The 21,610-nt window shown below is 45.0% G+C and overlaps 1 protein-coding gene across 5 annotated transcripts in view; it reads left to right on the top strand.

The window, feature by feature from the left end:
- Positions 1-12,315: 12,315 nt before the first annotated feature.
- Positions 12,316-21,610, top strand: part of LOC139759088 (uncharacterized) — a 138,397-nt gene continuing 129,102 nt past the window's right edge. For all 5 annotated transcript variants that reach the window (XM_071681037.1, XM_071681040.1, XM_071681036.1 and 2 more), the window contains exon 1: positions 12,316-12,541. In XM_071681037.1, coding sequence (XP_071537138.1) covers positions 12,439-12,541 — 103 coding nt within the window. In that variant the 5' untranslated portion in view covers positions 12,316-12,438. The remainder of the gene's footprint in view (positions 12,542-21,610) is intronic.

Here is a 21,610-nt window from a genome sequence, read left to right as displayed (position 1 = left end):
AATACATTCTTCTAACATCATATCCCTTGGTGAGAAATAAGAGTTTTCAACATATCAAGACATTTTCTGATAATAAACCTAGATGTATACATGTCAATAAATCAACAGAGTTCTAGTTGAAAAATCATAGTGGGAGAGTTAACATTAAGACGCGAAGTTCACACCGGAAAAATGATCTCTGATATCTGCACGTACAACGTGTTGTTATATCGATCATTAAGCCCGTCTGAGGTGATGTGTGGAAAAAAGACATGATTCTCTTCAACGCCACTGTCGTGTTTTAAGTCTGGCAGTGCAGCAAGGTGGATACACTACCTTCCAAATTACCTTCAGACGGATAGACCCGAGGCTCTCTCTCAACTACATAATAGATATGAACCTGCCACACACACACCCAGACGTGCATGACCAAGTGTTTACCAAGTATGGGAGGTAATGAACAATATATCAACAAGAGTTCCTTTCATTTAGGATTAGATTCCAAGTGTCGCCTTATGATAAGACGTTGAAAACTGTAAACTTCTCGTTCGCTAGGCTGTCTAGTCCCTATTGTAGGTCGTCATATTTCTTATGATGAAAGACGATCCATCTGGATTTTGTTTTATCCAGCTTCTTTGCTCGGGTCTTTGCTCACATCTCTGGATACGAGTCCTCTGCTCATTGCATGAAGTAAACACCGAGTGCCTTGTTTATGGGGTGAAAGTGGTGCTCAGGGCTGCCACACAATGGACGCGTACATCTTCAGGAAACCCATGAGTCAGTAGTGTACATACGACGCTTCTTAGAATAGGTCTAAACTAAGCCGTGCATCACATGTCACTTTATGGCACTGAAGGTAAGGGGAAAGATGTGGGGTTAGGTGACGTCAAGCAGTGAAAATAGGGTTATTATTATTATTATTATTATTATTATTATTATTATTATTAGTAGTAGTAGTAGTAGTAGTAGTAGTAGTAGTAGCATAAATTATCTTATTATTAATGCTGTTGTATCATAGTACTGTTGTATCATAGCGCTGTTGTATCATAATGCTTTCGTATTATAGCGCTGTTGTATCATAATACTTTCCTATTATAGTGCTGTGCTGTTGTATCATATCGCTGTTGTATCATAATGCTGTTGTATTATAGCGCTGTTGTATCATAATGCTTTCCTATTATAGTGCTGTGCTGTTGTATCATATCGCTGTTGTATCATAATGCTGTTGTATTATAGTGCTGTTGTATCATAATTCTGTTGTATGTCAGGGAAGAAGCGAAGTTGGATCTATTCATAATGTTGTTGCATTGTAGTGATGGAGCCACTCAGACTTGCCAAAGCACACACACACACACACACACACACACACACACACACACACACACACACACACACACACACACAGGTGTCAGTACCAGCTCCACTCCTAGACAGACAGACAGACACGGGTGTGTGTGAGACAGGGAGAGGCCCAGAAGGTCGAGGGGTGTCGTGGGGGGAGCGTCTATGGGTGTTCCGAGGAAGAGATTACGTGGCTGTCACCTCCGTCTTGTTGTTGTTGTTGTTGTTGTTGTTGTTGTTGTTTTGTACGTTCCTTTGTCGGCGTCTTAGTGGGATGACGTGTGTGTGTGTGTGTGTGAGTGTGTGTGTGTGTGTGTGTGTGTGTGTGTATGTGTGTGTGTGTGTGTGTGTGCTCGTCAGTTCCTCACCACAAGACCATTTCACGTACGTAAAAGACTAAAACGAAGAAGGGTTGCCTCCTTATTTCTCAAAGGGGGGGTTAAGGCTTTCGTCGCGCCTTGTTGAACAGGGGGGAGGGCGGAGGTGGTTAGCGAGTCATCCCTTTGTACCGGGGGAAGGGGGAGGGGTTCAACGGCGGTGGCGGCGGCGGCGGCAACGGCGGCGGCAGCGGTGGCAGCGGCGGCAGCGGCAACCTCCTCACCAGCGGTGAGATTTGTGAAAATCTTCAGAGCCTTCCTTTAACCTTCCTCTCATTCATTCTTGATCTTCTCTTCCTTTTTCTTTTCTTTCGTTCTTCCCTTCTTCTTCTTCTTCTTCTTCTGCTTCTTCTTCTTCTTCTTCTTCTTCTGCTTCTGCTTCTTCTTCTGCTTCTTCTTCTTCTGCTTCTTCTTCTTCTTCTTCTTCTGCTTCTTCTTCTTCTTCTTCTTCTTCTTCTTCTTCTTCTTCTTCTGCTTCTTCTTCTTCTTCTTCTTCTTCTTCTTCTTCTGCTTCTTCTTCTTCTGCTTCTTCTTCTTCTTCTTCTTCTTCTTCTTCTTCTTCTTCTTCTTCTTCTTCTTCTGCTTCTTCTTCCTCTTCTTCTTCTTCTTCTTCTTCTTCTTCGTCCACTCGTGCACCTCTTCCTATCTCTCCTGGTATTCTTCCTCGCTCCGTTATGCTGAGGGTTGGTCACTCACCGAGGGTTGGTCACTCACCGAGGGTTGGTCACTCACCGAGGGCTGGTCACTCACCGAGGGCTGGTCACTCACCGAGGGTTGGTCACTCACGGAGGGTTGGTCACTCACCGAGGGTTGGTCACTCACAGAAGCAGTCACCTTGCTTGGCAAACTACCGTCCTCCCCATCAGTCTCTGGCAGATGGTGGAAGGTATATACATCGCCCACGCGCGCGCGCGGGGAGGTGGTGCCATTTCATGTGTGGTGGGGTGGCGGCGGAATGGATGAAGGCAGCAGGTATTAATATATACATGTGTATATGTTTATATGTCTGTGTATGTATATGTATGTAAACGTTGAAATGTATAGGTATGTACATTTGCGTGTGTGGGCGTTTATGTATATACATGTGTATGTGGATGGGTTGGGCTATTCTTGCGTCTGGTTCCTTGCGCTACCTCTCTAACGCGGGAGACAGCGATAAAGTATATATATATATATATATATATATATATATATATATATATATATATATATATATATATATAAGTAACGTAAGGGTAAGAGAGATGTGTGGAAATAAAAAGAGCGTGGTTGAGAGAGCAGAAGAGGGTGTTTTGAAATGGTTTGGGCACATGGAGAGTATGAGTGAGGAAAGATTGACCAAGAGGATATATGTGTCGGAGGTGGAGGGAACGAGGAGAAGAGGGAGACCAAATTGGAGGTGGAAAGATGGAGTGAAAAAGATTTTGTGTGATCGGGGCCTGAACATGCAGGAGGGTGTAAGGAGGGCAAGGAATAGAGTGAATTGGAGCGATGTGGTATACCGGGGTTGACGTGCTGTCAGTGGATTGAATCAAGGCATGTGAAGCGTCTGGGGTAAACCATGGAAAGCTGTGTAGGTATGTATATTTGCGTGTGTGGACGTGTGTATGTACATGTGTATGGGGGGGGGGGGTGGGCCCATTTCTTTCGTCTGTTTCCTTGCGCTACCTCGCAAACGCGGGAGACAGCGACAAAGTATAAAAGAAGAAAAAGAAAGAATATATATATATATATATATATATATATATATATATATATATATATATATATATATATATATATATATGTATATATGTATATATACTTTTGTTTTTATGTTTAGGTAATTGTACTATGGATGAAATTGGATTACTATTGCGATATAATTGTTTTTGTGTGTATATAAACCCATTGCAGTCCGCGTGTGTGTGTAGATGTGTGTGTGTGTGTGTGTGTGTGTGTGTGTGTGTGTGTGTGTGTGTGTGTGTCTGTGTAAATGATGCCTTTCACGTACATGAGTAACTGTGTTGGAATCATTTCATTTGCATCCGCTTAGGAATCCGTTTCGGCGAGCAGCGTGTTCGTGTTTGAACGGTTGTCCATAACTTCATTACGCCAACACTTGCTTTGCATGCTGGTGTTCGCCTGTGTTCGCTTTGCGTTATGTCGCATGATTATGTATATGCCTTCCCTTCGGTGAATAGAGACTATATGCTTGCGTGTACTGTGTCATTGTCCCCCTGACGTGAGTCTCCTTACATGGGATGTTGTGTATGAGGATTGATAATAGCATCTGTAAAGGAGTTTAATAGGCTCTGATATGGTGTTGAGCCAATGTGATGCTGTGTGATGTTTTCCTCTATATTTCCTCTTTGTTTCTGCCGTGTTTGTAAGGTTGTTTTTGTATATATGTATCAGTGAACTATCTGGGTGTTTGATGCTAGTTAACGAGTCCCGGTGTTTTATCCGCTGGTTATGTAGCAAGTGTCGGGGAAAGAACAATTCATCGTGATGCAGAGACATATGTTTGAGAGATTGGATTGTCCTTAAATGACAGTGACAGGTAGGGTGTTATCAGATAGCAGGAACACATAAGGTGTCCTCATATATCTGGGTTGGCTCTCTGTCTACCATTTTGTTAACCACAGATAGAAGCACCTCTCTTCAGTCCTCCCTTTCTGTACTTCAGAGTGTTGCTCCCTGCTTCCTCTTCTGCAGGTATTATTTCCGCAGGCACTGTTCCCTTGAGTTATGTGCATTGGACTCAGAGCTACGCATCTGGATGCTGTTTCCCACAGTTTCTGTGTGGTGGACAGCCACTCGAAGATTGACCGTTATGATACATCCACCTTTCTCAAAAAGCTAAGCTGTGGAATCATCTCCTTCCATTCGTCTTTCCCTCTTCTTGTACCTTTCTTCCTCTGAGTCAGGTCTGTACACCCACCTGCGGAACCCTTATCTAATTTCTTACATTCCATTTCTCTTAATTTTTTTTTCCTTCCACTTTACGGTGCCATGATTGAGGCGTATTTTCCCCGTGTCTATTCATCAACCAGCCTTGAGGGGAGGATGAATAGCTGGGTTGGGTATGGGGTAACTGCCGAGCTTAGGATTCGAACCGGGAGGGTAACTCTTGTGTGAATTCACATTCAGCAACGGTAACCAACACAGGTGCGGAAGTATGCATATACATGTATGCATACATGAGTATATGAACCTTTGTAAACTGTCCAGGACAATTAGATAACCACAGACTTCGTAATAGCATGGCTCACATCGAAACGAAAATTGGCTTAGAATTAAGACAGGTTTGAGACTTAGGAATGACGTGTTACCACTGTTACTTTGGCCTTACGAAACGGGCTCTTAAAATCGTTAGAAACGGATCACCTGCACAAGAGACCCAGGGAAGACATTGCGAGAGGAGAAGATATATCAGTACTACAAAGTAAGAACTCAGCTTTATATCTCTTGAAGGAAAGAATGATGTAATAACAAGGTTATTCGCCAGCTCTTGAAAATTGCAGGATGGTTTTCATGGAGGGCGCGCTAGATGCGTTCCTAATGATGCATAATAGCATCGTAGAAATGATCAAGGTGGTAATGTCTGACTTGGGCTGTAAGACCAATCCTCAACCCCCTTCAGAAGCGAGGGTTGTAGGTTGAGAAAAGAAAAAAAAAAAAACTTGTAGAGTAAGATGTTGCAGTCAGATGAGATGAAAGCTTTGAGGCTAATAAAACGAGTAACGAGGAAGAACGGGTTCAGAAATGTGGACGTAAGGACGCTCAAGGTGGTTGAAGGTACTTTAGGATGTTGAAGAAGAAGGACAGCCCAACGAGGTGACATGGTATTCGTATGATACTGGGCGAAACCACATACCCGAGAAGTTTTTTATGGGAGAAAACCACAGGGTAAACGACAAGATGAGGTTTGAGTGAGTGAGCGGGGGGGAGAGAGAGGAGAACGGTGCTTTAAGAAATTGACCAGAAAGAGAGGGAAGAATATAGATGAGATACAGCGAACAGAACCGTACAGGAAACTCCAGGGTTTGGGGGGGACTAATTCAGAAAGGAGCTCTGTGAGGTGTGACTGACCCAGCTGTCAGTCTTGTACCTAGCGAGTGTTGAGATCCTGGACAGAACAGCTCATGATGATACAACACCCAGCTGACGTTCAGAACGCAGTTAAGACCTTCAGTAACTCTCCTGCATCTGACCACAGAAGCAGATCAAGCTTGCGCATCAGTCGTTTCGGCCCAGATGGAGGCCAGGTACTCGCAGATACCATCAGCTCCAAAATCATCAACCATCTGCAAACTTGTCAACATGCTACCCATCCTATAAGCCTTCCAAGCCCCCAAAACTCGCCCTCCTCTTGATTCATTACTCCTCTTCAGCAGGATCCACACCCCTTGAGAAACTAATCCATAGCAGGATCAAGTAAGACGACTCTCTCTCTCTCTCTCTCTCTCTCTCTCTCTCTCTCTCTCTCTCTCTCTCTCTCTCTCTCTCTCTCTCTCTCACCCAACACACAGCACGGAGTCACTCCCCTTCTTCACTGCACATGGACCTCATACAGTACATCCTGGATGGGTACACCCAACCACAATTCCTCATCCCCTCTCACACTGTATTAGTGGCAGTAGATGTCAAACGAAGCATTGGACGCTTTCCCTCTGTATTAGTGGCAGTAGATGTCAAACGAAGCATTGGACACTTTCCCTCTTATTAGTGGCAGTAGATGTCAAACGAAGCATTGGACACTTTCCCTCTGTACTAGTGGCAGTAGATGCCAAACGAAGCATTGGACACTTTTCTTCCCTACACACCCTCACGAAACAAACTTGAAGCCAACCTCTATAGAAAAGACAGAAGAATGGTCTGCTAGTATCATCCCAGGCGGATAAGCAAGAATTCAAAGAGGCCACACCTCAAAGACCACCGTCCTAAGCAGTGGGGTTCCCCATGAAACAGCTCTCTTCCCCAGTTCTCTTCAGTTTCTACCTACATAACCTCTCTGCACCTTCCGCAGGACACACTGTGGAAGTCCCCCTCATTATGCAGACGACCTTACAATCACAACACCCGCCGGACCTTCCTCAAGGCTTTATGGGTGAGGTGAGGAGACAGTCCTTGAGAAATGACATCTCAAGAAAAAAAACAAAAAATCGGAAAAGGATAATTCCCTCAAACTGGTCCGGCCGTTCCTTCGTGATTTGGCGTCTAAAGTAAAGGGAGAGATTCGCAAGAACGTGATCGGAGGCTGCTGGTGGCGTGAAGTCGCGTGGAAAATTGTGAGGAGAGTCGGAGGTGGAAAAAGGGATCGTATTAGAGGTTGGGTCATGATTAGGGAACAGGAGTAGGATGTCTGATTAGTTCCGGGTCGTTGAGAGGAGGAGAGCAGTAGGCCGCCTCATTGCCCCCATTATTAGTGTGGGGGGGAGGGAGGATTTGACTCACTCTGTGTGGCGTACTTGCTCTTCAGAACCTCAAGCAAAGTGTGAGTGAGAGGACTGCACCGCTTTCCACAGGTGAGGTTGGGCTGTTGGGCGAGGGAGGCAGGCGAAGAACCCAGTGATTATAGCAGCTCTAGAAGGGTGTCTGAAGGAATATTCAGCACTGAAAGTTGGCGAGACACCTTGAGCTTAATGGCATCAGAGCTGAGTGGAGTTAAGGCGCACTCGAGCCATTGTAAAAGGCTTATGATACTGTACTGACCATTTAACTCCACCTTCGAATTGGAAACTATGATGCAGATATAGAAGAAAAGGCTTAGTGGGATCATCGTCACACTATCGTCTCCGATAGAAGTAAGAGATTAAGTATGGTACGTAAACCGGGAGTCCTTCCACAGTACCAGATCGGTACCAAGGCCACAGATAATCCCGGTAAGTGTATAGAGAAGAAACAGGTCTTATAGGACAACAGTCAGGGTTGTGTTGTAGGTTTCTGACTCGTACCTTCTTTCAGTATGAGCACCGATCACTGTCGGTTTAGAAATAAACGAGGAGGATATTGTTATTTCCCTTAACCATACTGGTTATAAAAGAGGTCCTGTGGACGCGAGAAAGACTAGGAAATTGAATGTGTGGATATGTGGTAATATCTGGTCGGTTCTAGTGCTGTTATGACTCTGAAGATATATATATATATATATATATATATATATATATATATATATATATATATATATATATATATATGATGTGATTATTACACGAAAGTACACATGAACTTTTCGTGTTTCATTTTCCCCGTGGACTCATAGGAATATATATATATATATATATATATATATATATATATATATATATATATATATATATATATATATATATACATTTCTTTTTTCTGAGGATACCGTCTCCACAAAAATGGCCATAGCCTTAAAAGGCAGTGTTCTTTTTCTTGTTGAATAACAGAGCGAATATATTTGTTTCTTTCGTTGTCGACGGAATTGTAACCTCTCAATAAATATCGAATATATATATATATATATATATATATATATATATATATATATATATATATATATATATATATATATATAATCGCTGGGAGGCTTGGCTGGGTTTCCTTCAGAGACCAGCTGGTTTCGTTTTCACTTAGTGGTCATACTTGATGTTCCTTTAATCCTATGAGAACGGTGGTACACGACCCTTGGGCATGATGGCGTGACCTTTGACCCGGAACTCAAGGCATGATACCCAAGGGTCGTGCGATTGTACCCAAGGAGTTAATGGTGACGAGGCTGTACACTAGCCCCCTCGTTTGAACAGAGCTGCTTAACAACCTGCAGTGAGATTAGTTGCTTGTTCCCGTAACTGTCATGAGGCTTGTTGACCTGTTAAGGTATCCAAAGTGGGCCTGCTTACCTTCCTAGGTCACCAGGTGAGGTCCATATTAATCACCACGAAACTGGGTGGTTGCCAATTAACATCCTAGCCAAGTAAATCAAACTGATGTTAAGTATGTTTCTACGAGTATAGGTTTGAAGTAACCACTTGAATGGTCAAGTACAAGTGATGTTCTTTATCTAAATAGGTAGTTAGGCGGGAGTAACTGCCCTCGTAGGTAAAAAGGGGAGGGTGGTAAGTTCCCATCTGCTAGGCAAAGTGAGTGTGGGAACAACGCATACCACACTAGGTACCTAAGTACCGTACACTTCCAGTTACCTCCCTGAGGACACTAGCCTTCCCTAGCTTCCCTAGGTAACTAGGTCTGGCCTCTGTGACTGTCTGTACCTTTATATATGTGGGTGACAGCCGGCCTACTTCACAAGGGAGGAGAGGAGTACTGGCTTGATGTTATGAACACTTCCTTGTGTAATATACGTCATCTCTTCAGAAAACTAACTCCCTACCAAATGGACAGGTGACTGAGTGAATATGGTACCACCACCACCTGCTCATGGACTGAGATCTGGGTGCTAGCCCATATCCTACCCAGCGCACATATAAACCATTTGATGAGTAACGTATCTGAAACCTGGCGCTTAACGTTGTGGAATCACTGAACAACTGCTTCCTTGTTTACCTCATCTGGTCAACTTTAGGTACCTGATTCATTTACCACTCGCTTACTGGACGAACAGGATTTTTTCAGTTTATGAAGCATCGATTGTTGGACAATTGTGCTTTGTGAATAACATCGTTGCCATATCGCAGGATCACCACGTCAGAGGCCTTGCACATTTCACGGTGACTGACTGTCGTCAAAGCTCCCAGTGGGCGAGTGTGAGAACCCGAACTGTTAACTTGTATATACGTAAACTGGCCTCCCACAGTTTTCGGCGGGAGCAGTCACCAGAAAGCTTTTCTTTTGTGTTGGGTTTGGCATATCGAAAGTACATTCACAGAAGGGAGGGCAATAGGTGTTTGGATGCGTCATTCAGTAATTGTTGATTATTCAACTTGTGAAGTGCTATTATGTTGGTTTCACCGTCCGGTAGTAATGGTCAGCCGGATATGTTGCATACCCGGTTTTGTTCTAGTGGGTACAGCTGGACGTGTCGGGTATGTTGGGGGTGTGGGGGAGCGAGAGAGAGGGAGGCCGGCACGGTGGGCGGGCATTGTTAGCGAGGGTAGGTCCTGAGCCCGGGCCAGCCCCTCAGCGCGCCCGCCCGCCCGTCACGCCCATTACCGGGTCACCTGCCGCCCCGCGGGTGACCGGGACGTGGGTGGTCCCTCCCCCCATCCCCCCCGGTCACCACCGCCGCAGCTCGTACCGATGAAGATTTCCAGCCGTCGATCTTCATTTGAATAAAACTCCGGTCGTGTGACGAGACGCGAAGGGAGACGTCTCCCACGCGTCTCAGCGGCAGCGACGGCGGCGGCCGCGTCCGTCAACGCAGCCGGGACGTCCGCTCTTGTCGCACCTCCGACGCGTATTCGCGCATCAGACTCCCTCCCCACCGACAGAAGTCTTCGGCGACCAAATTGGCACGTCGAATTTAAGGGCGGGAGCCTTGCGTGGCTCTCCGTGCCCTCACGCGCAGGCGGTCCTCCCACAATGCCTGGTCGTGGTGGTGTTTCTCTCCCCCCGAGATCAAAAGAGCAATTCTGCTTCACTGGTCGTCCAGCAGAACTGCCCGGCACCAACTGTAAAGTACATGTGTGCTGTATATCATTTCAGATCATGGCGCGGCCACCCTCCCACCCCCTCCTCATTCAACGACCCCCAACGCAAGATGTGCACACCACTGCTTGCCTGCTTCAGCTGTAATTCAGCTTGGGAGAAGGCGTGTAATCGCGTGTTTCTCCTGACAGGCATACGACACTGGCGCGTCCTGCCCCGCTCCGTGATTGTGTGTATGTTTAAAGACCAGACCCGCAGACCCCTTAGCAGACCGTACCAGACCCTAGCGCAGACCCCCGCGTGAAGTAAGGGGGGGGTTGGTTGTTTGGGGTAGTGGTTGGGGGGTGTCCCGCTGCCGCGCGCTGCGGCCCTGGCCCCGCCTACCAACACCTCACTGGCCAATCACCGCCGGGCTGCTGCAGATCAAACGGCCGCCGCCGCCAGAGCTTCGTCGACCGCCAGTCTAGAAGCGTTTCGAGTTTTGAGTTAATGGTAGTGTTTACATGAAGTTTAGCGCTGCAGTTCTCTTTACATAGTCCCTTTTTTTTTTTTTCTTTCTTGAGGGGGAGGGAGAGACCAGTGGTGGAAAACTGACGGGTGTTCTTACGAGCAGACGCTGCAAAATCTATCATCCGATCCCTTGGGACAGCGTGGTGGACCCTAGTGTCGACGGGCTGGGAGCAACAAGACGGTGTGGTCGGGGCCCCCCTATCAACTCAAGTCCTCCTGGGATAAAACGAGCTTCCGGATTCCTTAAAGTCCCCACGAGACGGAGTCACTCCTCGCTCCTGCGGGAGGTGTGGGGGAACGGCTGAGGGTCCAAGGCTGAGCCTCGAGGATGGTGAGCGGCGGCAGGAGTGTCACCAGGGAGGAGCACCAGCACCTGCGTCGCCCCGCACCATCCTCCTGATGGTGGTCTACCACCGTCGCAGTGCCTCGCGCCCCTAACCATTATGTACGGGACTCCTCCACACTAAACGTATGGCCTCCGACCGATCGAGTTCGCTCCCTCTCTGTTGTAAATGGTAAATCTTAGTTTTGTAAATGAACTATTTTTGTACCTTGGAAATGTTTTGATGAGTTTATATTTTTATTACAAGTGTGTGTGGTATGTGTGAAGAAACTCCCCCGACAGGAAATAGGAGAACGAGTTCTTTGTAGCACAGGGGGCAATAATTACAGTGAAGGAAATCCGACTTACACCATTATATTCCTAAGGCGTTACGCATCCGCTGTGATCCATTCCTTAGTAAAGACAACTAAAGAGGCTTCTTTATCTTAGGAAAAAAAAAAGGTATACAACAGTGTCTCACCGCAGGCCTGGACCATCTGGCTAAACTAACCTAAGCCTCAGGATCAACACTATTCACCTCAAATCGCCGTACAGATCATCAACAGAAGGCTGGCCATATAGATCTCCAGCGCTGCACGTGTGACGCCTCTGTATGAACACCGTCAAGCTTGATTCAAAAGCCAGCAGTGTGAGCTGCCTCGTCAGCACTCCACTCCAGTCTCCACAGTAACGCACCGTCCAGTGTCCTCCGTCCACGTATCCTTCGTGACCTAAAAGATCCTTCTTTGTCCTCTCCGAACCGCAAACGACAAGCCCTTCCAGTTACGTTACTCTCAAGGATCTCTGTGCTGTCCGCTATCTAATTTCAGGATAGAAAACCGCTCGTGGCATGTCCTCGCGCCCTTACCAAAGGCAGGAATCCGGGATTCTCAAGACCTTCATTCTCATACGAGATTAAGTATCGCTCACCACCTACTCCGCCTGCGAGGACCTGAGTGTATGAGAGGACTACGGCCGCTGTACTTGGCGTTATTAAGCTGAACACCATCTGTCGGCCGCGGCTCACGGATCGTCACACTGGGGAGCGGAGCTCCCTACAACCACACGCCTCACCCCCGTCAACACGCGCCTCCTCCAGAACGAGTTACTACGCGCCACTTCACGAGTTACGAGTGTCCCTACAGACCCACCACAGGTTATTCCGACCATCCTACAGGCCTCCGTCACAAGTTACGACTGCCCTCCACAAGTTACGTCGACCACCTATACTCACCTCCCGTCACCACCACCACCCCTCCACACCCTCCTCCATCTCCACAAGCTACCACGACCACGTATCTAAGGATTCCCCGAGAGGACGACCCGACAGCCGGACCCCCGGCAAGAGGGTAGATGAAGGACGGAGCCCTTGCGGGGACATCCAGCATGGCTGTATCCGCGGGAGCGCTGGGTCTCTCGCAGATGCGGCCCATCTTCTCAGGCTACCCATTCCAAGGTGAGACACGACTCCCATGTTCTGGCGGAGGCGGTAAAGACCGTGTGAGAGCAGACGTTGCAACGCAACAATCCCTTGTGTGTGTGTGTGTGTGTGTGTGTGAGTCTGTCACAGTATCCAGGTGATGGTCAAAGGGCCTTGATATCAACTGGTGGTATCATGGTATCGTCTTCTTAAAGTACACTCACTTGGGATGATAGGGATTATATTAGGCAGCACCAGACCACCCCCTTTCCCTTGAGCAGGCTCGTCATATTCACCATATCACTCGCATGTCTGTATTAGCGTCAGATTACGAGCCTAAACTTGTTCTTTGCCGTAACCTCTTATGGCGCGGAGACGATCCGACGCTGGACTGATTGATGGCTAATTATACATTGATCTCTTGGCCGCTCGATTAATTAGATGAGGAACCGCCCTGGTTTTGCGTAGGGTCTCAGCTCTTCCTTTTGATTCGTAAACACAGCTGGGGGATTCTCATGGATTCGCAATCTAAAAGAAGGAAATAGCTCTTACGATTTTAGCGAAAGGAGGGTTTAAAAAAAAAAAGGTACAAGATGTCTCTTCGATGTGTCCTGATTTATACATGCGCTAGATGGGAACTGCTGCTGTTGCTTGGAGTGGGTCAGCGCCAATAGAAGGGGTAGTAAGGAGGCGGTGATAACCGCCAATAGAAGGGGTAGTAGGAGGCGGAGGAGGAGGATGCGGCGGAGGAGGAGGAGGTTAGGTTAGGTTATGACTGGTATTCTGTCCTCCTGCGATTTGTAATCGATCGAGGGTCGGCGGGGGAATTCGACACGGGTGATAGGAGTTTTACTAACCACGTCAGCGGGGAAGATCAGGGTGGCACGACTGAGTCTCGGCCCCCAACTAGACTCTTCATGAAGGCTGAAGTGTATACTGTCTATCTCCGGCCATCACGGCGCTGGCGCCCCCCAGTGTAAACATCTATTATAAGCTCTGTAATTGACATAATATATATGATGATGCGCCACGGGTCATGGTCATGAAAGGAGGTATAATGAGGCTTGATGAACAGCAGGTGGGGGTAAGTATGCTCACTATTAATGCTTGGGGGGTTTAACTGCTGCTGTTTCTGTTCGTAGTAGAGTGACGGACCTCTTTATTGTTGTTGTACGTGAATATTATTAATGCTGTCATTATCATCTTTATTGGTTGGGATGATTTATGTAAGGTTTTTTTATTTTTCATAACACGAATAATTCTGATACGTTTATTCTATCATGACTATAGTTATGATAATTATTGTTATTGATATGATCATTATTATTATTATTATCATTATTAGTGTTATTTCTATTTTTGTTATTATTATTTTTACTATTATTATTATCATCATCATCATCATCATTAGCCTTAGTATCATCATTCATCATTGTTATTGTTTTTATTATCATTATCTTATCGTGGCTTTTATCATTTTCTCCCTGGATCTCAGAAGGATTAGAAATATCATCATTTCGTTCGATAAAGCAATATCGTGATTATCACTAATTAACACAAGGGGAAAAGTACGTCTGGATGGCTTTTTTTCTGTCAGCCAGTTCTTAATCTCAAAACGTCTCTCTGTATTCTTAAAAGTTATTGAAGGGAAAGTTGAAATTATTGCCTCGTACTTATGATTATGAAGGGAACGTATTTCATTGAGGATGAATTACTGTCGCCTTCCTGATATGTACACACACACACACACACACACACACACACACACACACACATATATATATATATATATATATATATATATATATATATATATATATATATATATATATATATATATATATATATATATATTTCTATGAGTCCACGGGGAAAATGAAACACGATAAGTTCTCTAGTGCCCTTTCGTGTATTAATCACATCATCAGGGGAGACAAGAGAGAGATATAACAGTCAGTTGATTATACATCGAAGAGACGAAGCTAGGACGCCATTTGGTAAACATGTGATACTGTCAAATATATATATATATATATATATATATATATATATATATATATATATATATATATATATATATATATATATATATATATATATATATATAAGGGTGTTACCGGACTCTGCTTATGACTACGCTGGAAATGACAAGTCACCTTTGGCGAATTTGTATGATTACCAAAGGATGAAAAGGTGTACAGATGCGTTGAGAAACACATTACTCCAAAGGAGTCCATTCTTACTCTGCTACTGGACGTAGCGCAGCACCGAAGCTGGAGGAGAGCCTCCGTCGGAAAAGGTTGTCCTGGGGTCATGGTGCATGATCGCAGTGGATGTCTCCCGACTCCGAGGCGCTTGTGAGTGGACGAAGTCACCTCCAGTGATGCCAGAATCGATGTCTGAGGACGGAGAGGACACTCCGAGGCGCTTGTGAGTGGACGAAGTCACCTCCAGTGATGCCAGAATCGATGTCTGAGGACGGAGAAGAGGACACTCCGAGGCGCTTGTGAGTGGACGAAGTCACCTCCGGTGATGCCAGAATCGATGTCTGAGGACGGAGAAGAGGACACTCCGAGGCGCTTGTGAGTGGACGAAGTCACCTCCGGTGATGCCGGAGATCCTGAGGTTGTGCATGTACGTGTGAATGTGTGTGTGTGTGTGTGTGTGTGTGTGGCGTTACCGGACTCGGCCCGCTCCGGGTGGTGACACCGCTGTTGAAGGAGAGTCGCGCTTTGGACAGGTCGGGTTGTTGTTACCGGAGGGAAAAGGAGTGCCATGTCGTTGAAGACCCTTCCGTTCCAGAGGAGTCAGTCCTTTCCATGCTACTGATTGTAGCGCAGCCTTGGAATCCCGTAGATAATGTAATGATGATGGTGATGATGATTTTGATAATGACAGTAATAATAATGATAGTAATGATAATGATAATGATAATAATAATAATAATGATAATGATAATAATTATTATTATTATTATGATAACGATGATGATAATAATAATGATAATAATAATAATAATAATAATAATAATAATAATAATAATGATAATAATGATAATAATAACAGTAATAATGATAATGATGACAATAATTATAATGACAATAATGAGAGTTTGGCAATGATAGTGAACGGATGTGGCCTTTCTTCGTCCGTTCCTGGCGCTACCTAGCTGACGCGGGAAACGGCGACCAAGTCATTAAAAGTAGAAAAAAAATGATAATTATAACTGACTTCCTTGGAACAAGAAGATCCTCGACAAGACTCCTTTTCGTCCGCTGGCGGCGTTACAAGTCCAAGATGTGACTCCTCGCTTGCTTGCGGTGTGACCACAAGCGGGCAGAGTCCGGTAACAATAGTTTGGGCTCTAGGCCCATCAACCGCCAGTGTCACTATGGCAGTCAGTCGTAAGGTTAGGTTCACTAAGCGAAAATTCTTTTAGACACTTCATCAGGTGGGCCTTATGGATGCTACCGGACTCTGCTTGCGCGCGCACACACACACATACAGACACACACACACACACACACACACACACACACACACACACATATATACATATACATATTCACTTACTTATGTATGGTTAGGTATGAATAACGCCAAAGTTAGTAACATAGTAACGTAGCTGAGCAGCGTTGTTTGTGTGCCTTTAGAGATTTTAAACGGTGAGAAATTCCATTTATATCCCTGAGTAGAGTAATTAAGTGGCGAACTGTCCATCCTGATGGCGGTAATTATGAGGGTGTATCATTACCTACTTCCACAAACCAGTGATTAAACCCGCCACCCCCCAACACCACCCCCGTCCTTCCCAGGCATTAACCATACGAACTGTTGAAATGAGATTTAGAAAGTGTTTTGGCTGCCTGCTTCTCATATCGCGTTAGCTCTTCTTCTCCGTCCTTCAGCGTTCCTTTCGTGGTTCCGTTGTAAACTATGGGACACTTTAGCTCTAGAGCTGAGCGGGGTTTACCGCTGGAGCTCGTGGCGCGAAGGGGTTCACGCAAGGTAACTGGAGTTTACACTGTTGACATGACAAGTGAGAGGGGAAGAGAGGGAGGGTGTCGTGTCGTGCAGTAGTGAGTGATGTGCCTTCAACAGAAAGCCACTTTGCAGGTACTGACACCCGACCACAAGACGGACGACTGTGTGTGTATCTATAGTCCTGGCTCCTCTGGAGTGAGAATAGGAAACTAAACATGACCCCATGACCAAGACAGCATTGTAGATGTAGACCCAGGTAATGTATATGTCTATGTGTGTGTGTGACCATCCTTCTAACTCGGTGTATTCCTAGAGCAGCCGTTGGAACGCGAGATATCAGCCGCCACCCTGTGGCCTGGGAATAAATCCGAGGGATTCATTTGCCCCGTTTGGCCATCATAGATGTTTTTCCCCCCCTCCCCTGCTTCATTTACGCAATTGTAGCGCTTTCGTGTCTTGCCCTTTGACGTGATCTTGTTCTCATTGTGTGTGTACCTAAGGGGTTCTATTATTCCTATATTACCCTCAGGGCGAGAGACGGGAGTAAGATATGGAGATCTAGCCTCGTCCTCTTATGCTGGGGAAGCGATAGCGAGTCGTGCTTCTTGAGTAAGACGTGAGGATGGTGTGTGTGTGTGTGTGTGTTCCTCCAGGGTGGCAGATGATGAGGGAGCAAGGACGGGAGGAGGGAGGATGTGAGCTGTCGACACATTGGCTTCCCACGAGAGATGGAGCATCGCATCCCAATCACGTCTGAGCTATACAAGTCATACATAAATCTGGCTGTAGACCGTTTGTTAAGAGGAACACACACACACACACACACACACACACACACACACACACACACACACACACAAGCGAGGGGAACCGAATCAGCTTAAAAGGATAGAGTTGGTCTGTTACGTGGGTGATGAAACCGGACACAAACCAATTAAGGTCATTAGTGGACAGATAAGAAGAATACAGTCTCCTCAAGAGCCTTGTTGTTACGAAGGAGTTCATCATTTCACTGCTACTGCGTGAGGTGCAGCTTCAAACATACACGAACCCCATAAAAGTGGTCCTAACAATATCATATATATATATATATATATATATATATATATATATATATATATATATATATATATATATATATATATATATATATATATATATCATATGCTTCAAATTTAGCCAACAATGGAAGGCATGCATAGGATATAGTTAACGTGGAAAGCCTTTAACTCCAGTAATGTCTTTAACTATGTGTAAAATTTGTAACCACCTGTGACTAATCACTCGTTATCTGTAAAATGAGATCAATTAGCATTTTCCCCGAACGTAATATGTACACTGATAGCTAATTAGGTGCAAAAAACTTAAAAAAAAAAAAGGAAAATAGAATGTATCTTAGATTAAGATCCGGCCAAAGGTGGATATCTTAATTTTCCTGAGCAGAATGTGAAGGTTAGGTCTAGTGAGTGAGTAAGGGAAACGTGGCATGATTATGTTACATTGCCCAGATAACCTGTCATGTTATGTTACAAAGATAACACGTCGTGTACGTTGGCGAATCCAGTCCTCGACACAGTGTGTGTGTGTGTGTGTGTGTGTGTGTGTGTGTGTGTGTGTGTGTGTGTGTGTGTTAAACGTTTATGGAGGACTATAGTATTTTTCCTCAGTTATCTTTATAACAATATAGTCTACAGTATGTCTTCGTCTGGGGTCGTGTCTGTGAGTTTGCGTTATTTCACGATGTTTTTACATGACGTTTTTAGTTTCCTGTGTGGTTGGAGATGTCTGGAGGGGGGGTCCGTCCGTGCAGCCACGGGTTAGTGGCCTGTTAGCACAGCAGGTAGCAGGCTCCTGATGTGCAGTACAGCAGGCCTCTGACGTACGGTGCAGCAGACCATGACGTACGGTGCAGCAGGCCTCTGACGTACGGTACAGCAGACCATGACGTACGGTACAGCAGACCCTGACGTACGGTGCAGCAGGCCTCTGACGTGCACCACAACAGGCCTCTCACGTACGGTACAGCACACCCTGACGTACACCACAACAGGCCCTGACCCTACACTACAACAGGCCTCTGACCTACACCACAACAGGCCTCTGACGTACGCATCAGCAAGCAACAGACCCTCCCCCTCCCCCATCCAACGTGCAGCACACCACCTCACCACACATGCACACTTCGCCGTCCGTTCAAGGAGTTGCGTCTCAGAATAAGGACACTTGTAACAAACTCTGTGTATTCATAACTCATCACGCACTTCGTTACTAGTGCTTAAGGTTACAAAATTCTAGAGTTTTTTTCTATGCCTCTCTGCTGTACGTTCTGCCCGTAGGTGCGTTTAGCGGTGAGGAGTCTTCTCCCCTGGGGCGCTGAGTGATGTGTATTGTATGGATGTGAGGGAGGCAGGGAGAGAGAGGAGGAGGTGATGGTGATCAAGTGTTGCCAGTCGAGACCTTTCCTTCCATTGGCAGTTTTAAAGATGCTCTATTGTCATTCATTATCATCATTATCATTATTATTATAATTATCATTAGTATCATTATTATTGTTATTATTGTTATTATATTATTATTATTATTATTATTATTATTATTATTATTATCATTATTATTATTATTATCATTATTATTTCTATTATTATTTTTATTATTATTATCATTATTATTATTATCATTATCATTATTATTATTATTATTATTATCATTATATATTATCATTATTATTATTATTATTATTATTATTATTATTATCATTATTATTATTATTATTATTATTATTATTATTATCATAATTATTTTCATTATCATTTCTTCTTTCTCCATAACCTTGATTGAGTGTATCCGTTTTCGACATAATTTTATGAACCATGATTCCTCAACTTCATTTTATAGATTGATGAAAATGGAGTTTGATCGATCACTCCCTCGCAACTGGATAGGCTGCATTATATTTCATTTATTTTTCTTGTATTTTTTTGGATCGGCTGCATTATATTTCATCTATTTTTCTTGTATCTTTTTTATCTTGGTGAAATACGTTCAAGGCATAACCAGCTACACTCGGCATTTTATGGTGTTAACTGAATACATTACCCCTTTATCATTACTCCTTTATACAGTGCTCCTTTATAAAGTACCCCTTTATACAGTACCCCTTTATAAAGCACTCCTCTATACAGTGACTATATCTAATAAAGTACCCCTATCACACTTGTATCTCGATCGTCTACAGTGTACAGTATCGCCTTCTGTATCCTGTATTTTTCCTGTGAACATTATGACCCATGGTAGATTACCTCCTTTCCTCGTCTTCTGCAACAGCAGCAGCTGCAGCAGCAGCACCGCCCGTCCCAGCTGCACTCATACCTCGGGTACGTACGTGGTACGTGCAGCTTCGAAGGCGAGGTGATCCCACACTGGTTTGGTCGGCGACCACTCCTAGGTCGTCAGTCGCTGGCACCACAGCAGTGGATGACCATTTAAAACCACAACCCCACTCACCAACCTTGAGCACGAGGGTTCGACCCTTTGGTATGATCACACAGCCCTTGAGCCTGACCCTTAAAGAGTTAGGTTGAAGGTCATATCTTTTCATACCCTAAGGTCAGCGTGAAGTTCGTATACCTTCCTGCCAAAGAGGCTTCTTCCCCCCTCTGCGCTTGAGGTCAGGTGACCTTTGGCCCTTGATAAGGACAACCAGAACATCGACTTCACATCGCCTACCTCCATGTCGCGACGATGTCTGGCACAGATGTTTATAACATCACGATGAAGATAAGGACGCGTCTCCCCCATCAGATATACGATACAATTGAATCCCTGGGTTCTCATCTGTTCCTCCTCCCTTATACCAGGTGCTCGGACATGAGGCGAGGGATAAGTGTGAGCTCGAGGGCATAAGACTGAGCGTGTGGCGAGCGTGACGCCACAGCAGGCACTCTGAGTACGTCTCCTGTGTTCACAGAAACACACTCAACACGACACAGGCAGCTGCTGTGCTGTGAGAAACCGCTGAGGGACTTTGTTACGACGTGGGTACATCTCATCGCTTCTGTCCGCCTCCAGTTGTTGTGTGATGGGTCATTGGTCGCGATGGTTGGCTAGCTGGTTGGGTAGCTGGTTGGTTAGCTGGTTGGCTGGTTTGGTTAGCTGGTTATATGGCTGGTTGATTAGTTGGTTGGATGGTTGGCTTGGGCCTTTTAAGCTTCTTCGACTGTCATTAGCGTCAAGTTTATAACCATAAGTTCGAAGGAAACTTTTGAAACTCCTTTTTCAGGTGTTCAAGATGGATCTAAGACCATAGACACTCCCACTCCGCATGTGGACCCTGTTGGTCGCCCGCTCTCTCTCGTACCTCCCTCTTTGAAGTCTATACTTTGTTAATTCCTGTGGAATGTCAGGACAGGTTAACCAAATCACCAGTATATGTGCATGTTTCCTCTGGTGTCTTTTATACATCAAGATAAGAATGACACACCTAGAGTAAGGTCTGAGGGAACTACGGTGAATATGAAATGATATTCCAGATGACAGTGTTGTTGTGAGAGATCGATGCTCGTTGTACACTATGTCCTCACACCAGTGGTCTTATAAGACGTATTTCTGATCCATTTGTCTCTAGCGGGCGCTGACGACGCTGACACAAGACATTTGTCTCGTCTCTAAGCCATGTTACGTCTCGTTGATCATATCTTTCCCAAGATACTCATGCATAGCTTTATCTAATTTCCCGGTTATGTTCAAACATCTACGTCTTCATCCTTATATTTCAATTCTCGCCATGTTTTTTGAAGTGTTTCTTTCGTATCAAGTGGAGGTAAGAGAGCACGGTACGTGAGTATATATTAGAATTATCAACGCAGTTTGAGAATTTTGTCAGGTGTTTGGCTGTACTGGTTCATTGTTGTCATTTCGCCTGATCTTGTGTGAGTTGGCGTACATCAGTCTGTATGGCGTCAGGGCTGGAACTTACAGACATCCTAACATCAGAGGTCACACGCGCCAGCTACCATAACATTAGAACTACCATTTACGAACGAACGTAGCATTGAAACTACCATACACCAGCAAACACAACTTAACTAAAACTACCATACACCAGCTAACATAACATTAAAC

This window comes from Panulirus ornatus, chromosome 32, assembly GCF_036320965.1.
Source record: "Panulirus ornatus isolate Po-2019 chromosome 32, ASM3632096v1, whole genome shotgun sequence".
NCBI lineage: Eukaryota > Metazoa > Arthropoda > Malacostraca > Decapoda > Palinuridae > Panulirus > Panulirus ornatus.
The sequence above is the reverse complement of the archived record's forward strand: the minus strand, read 5'-3'. Positions and strand labels throughout refer to the sequence as shown.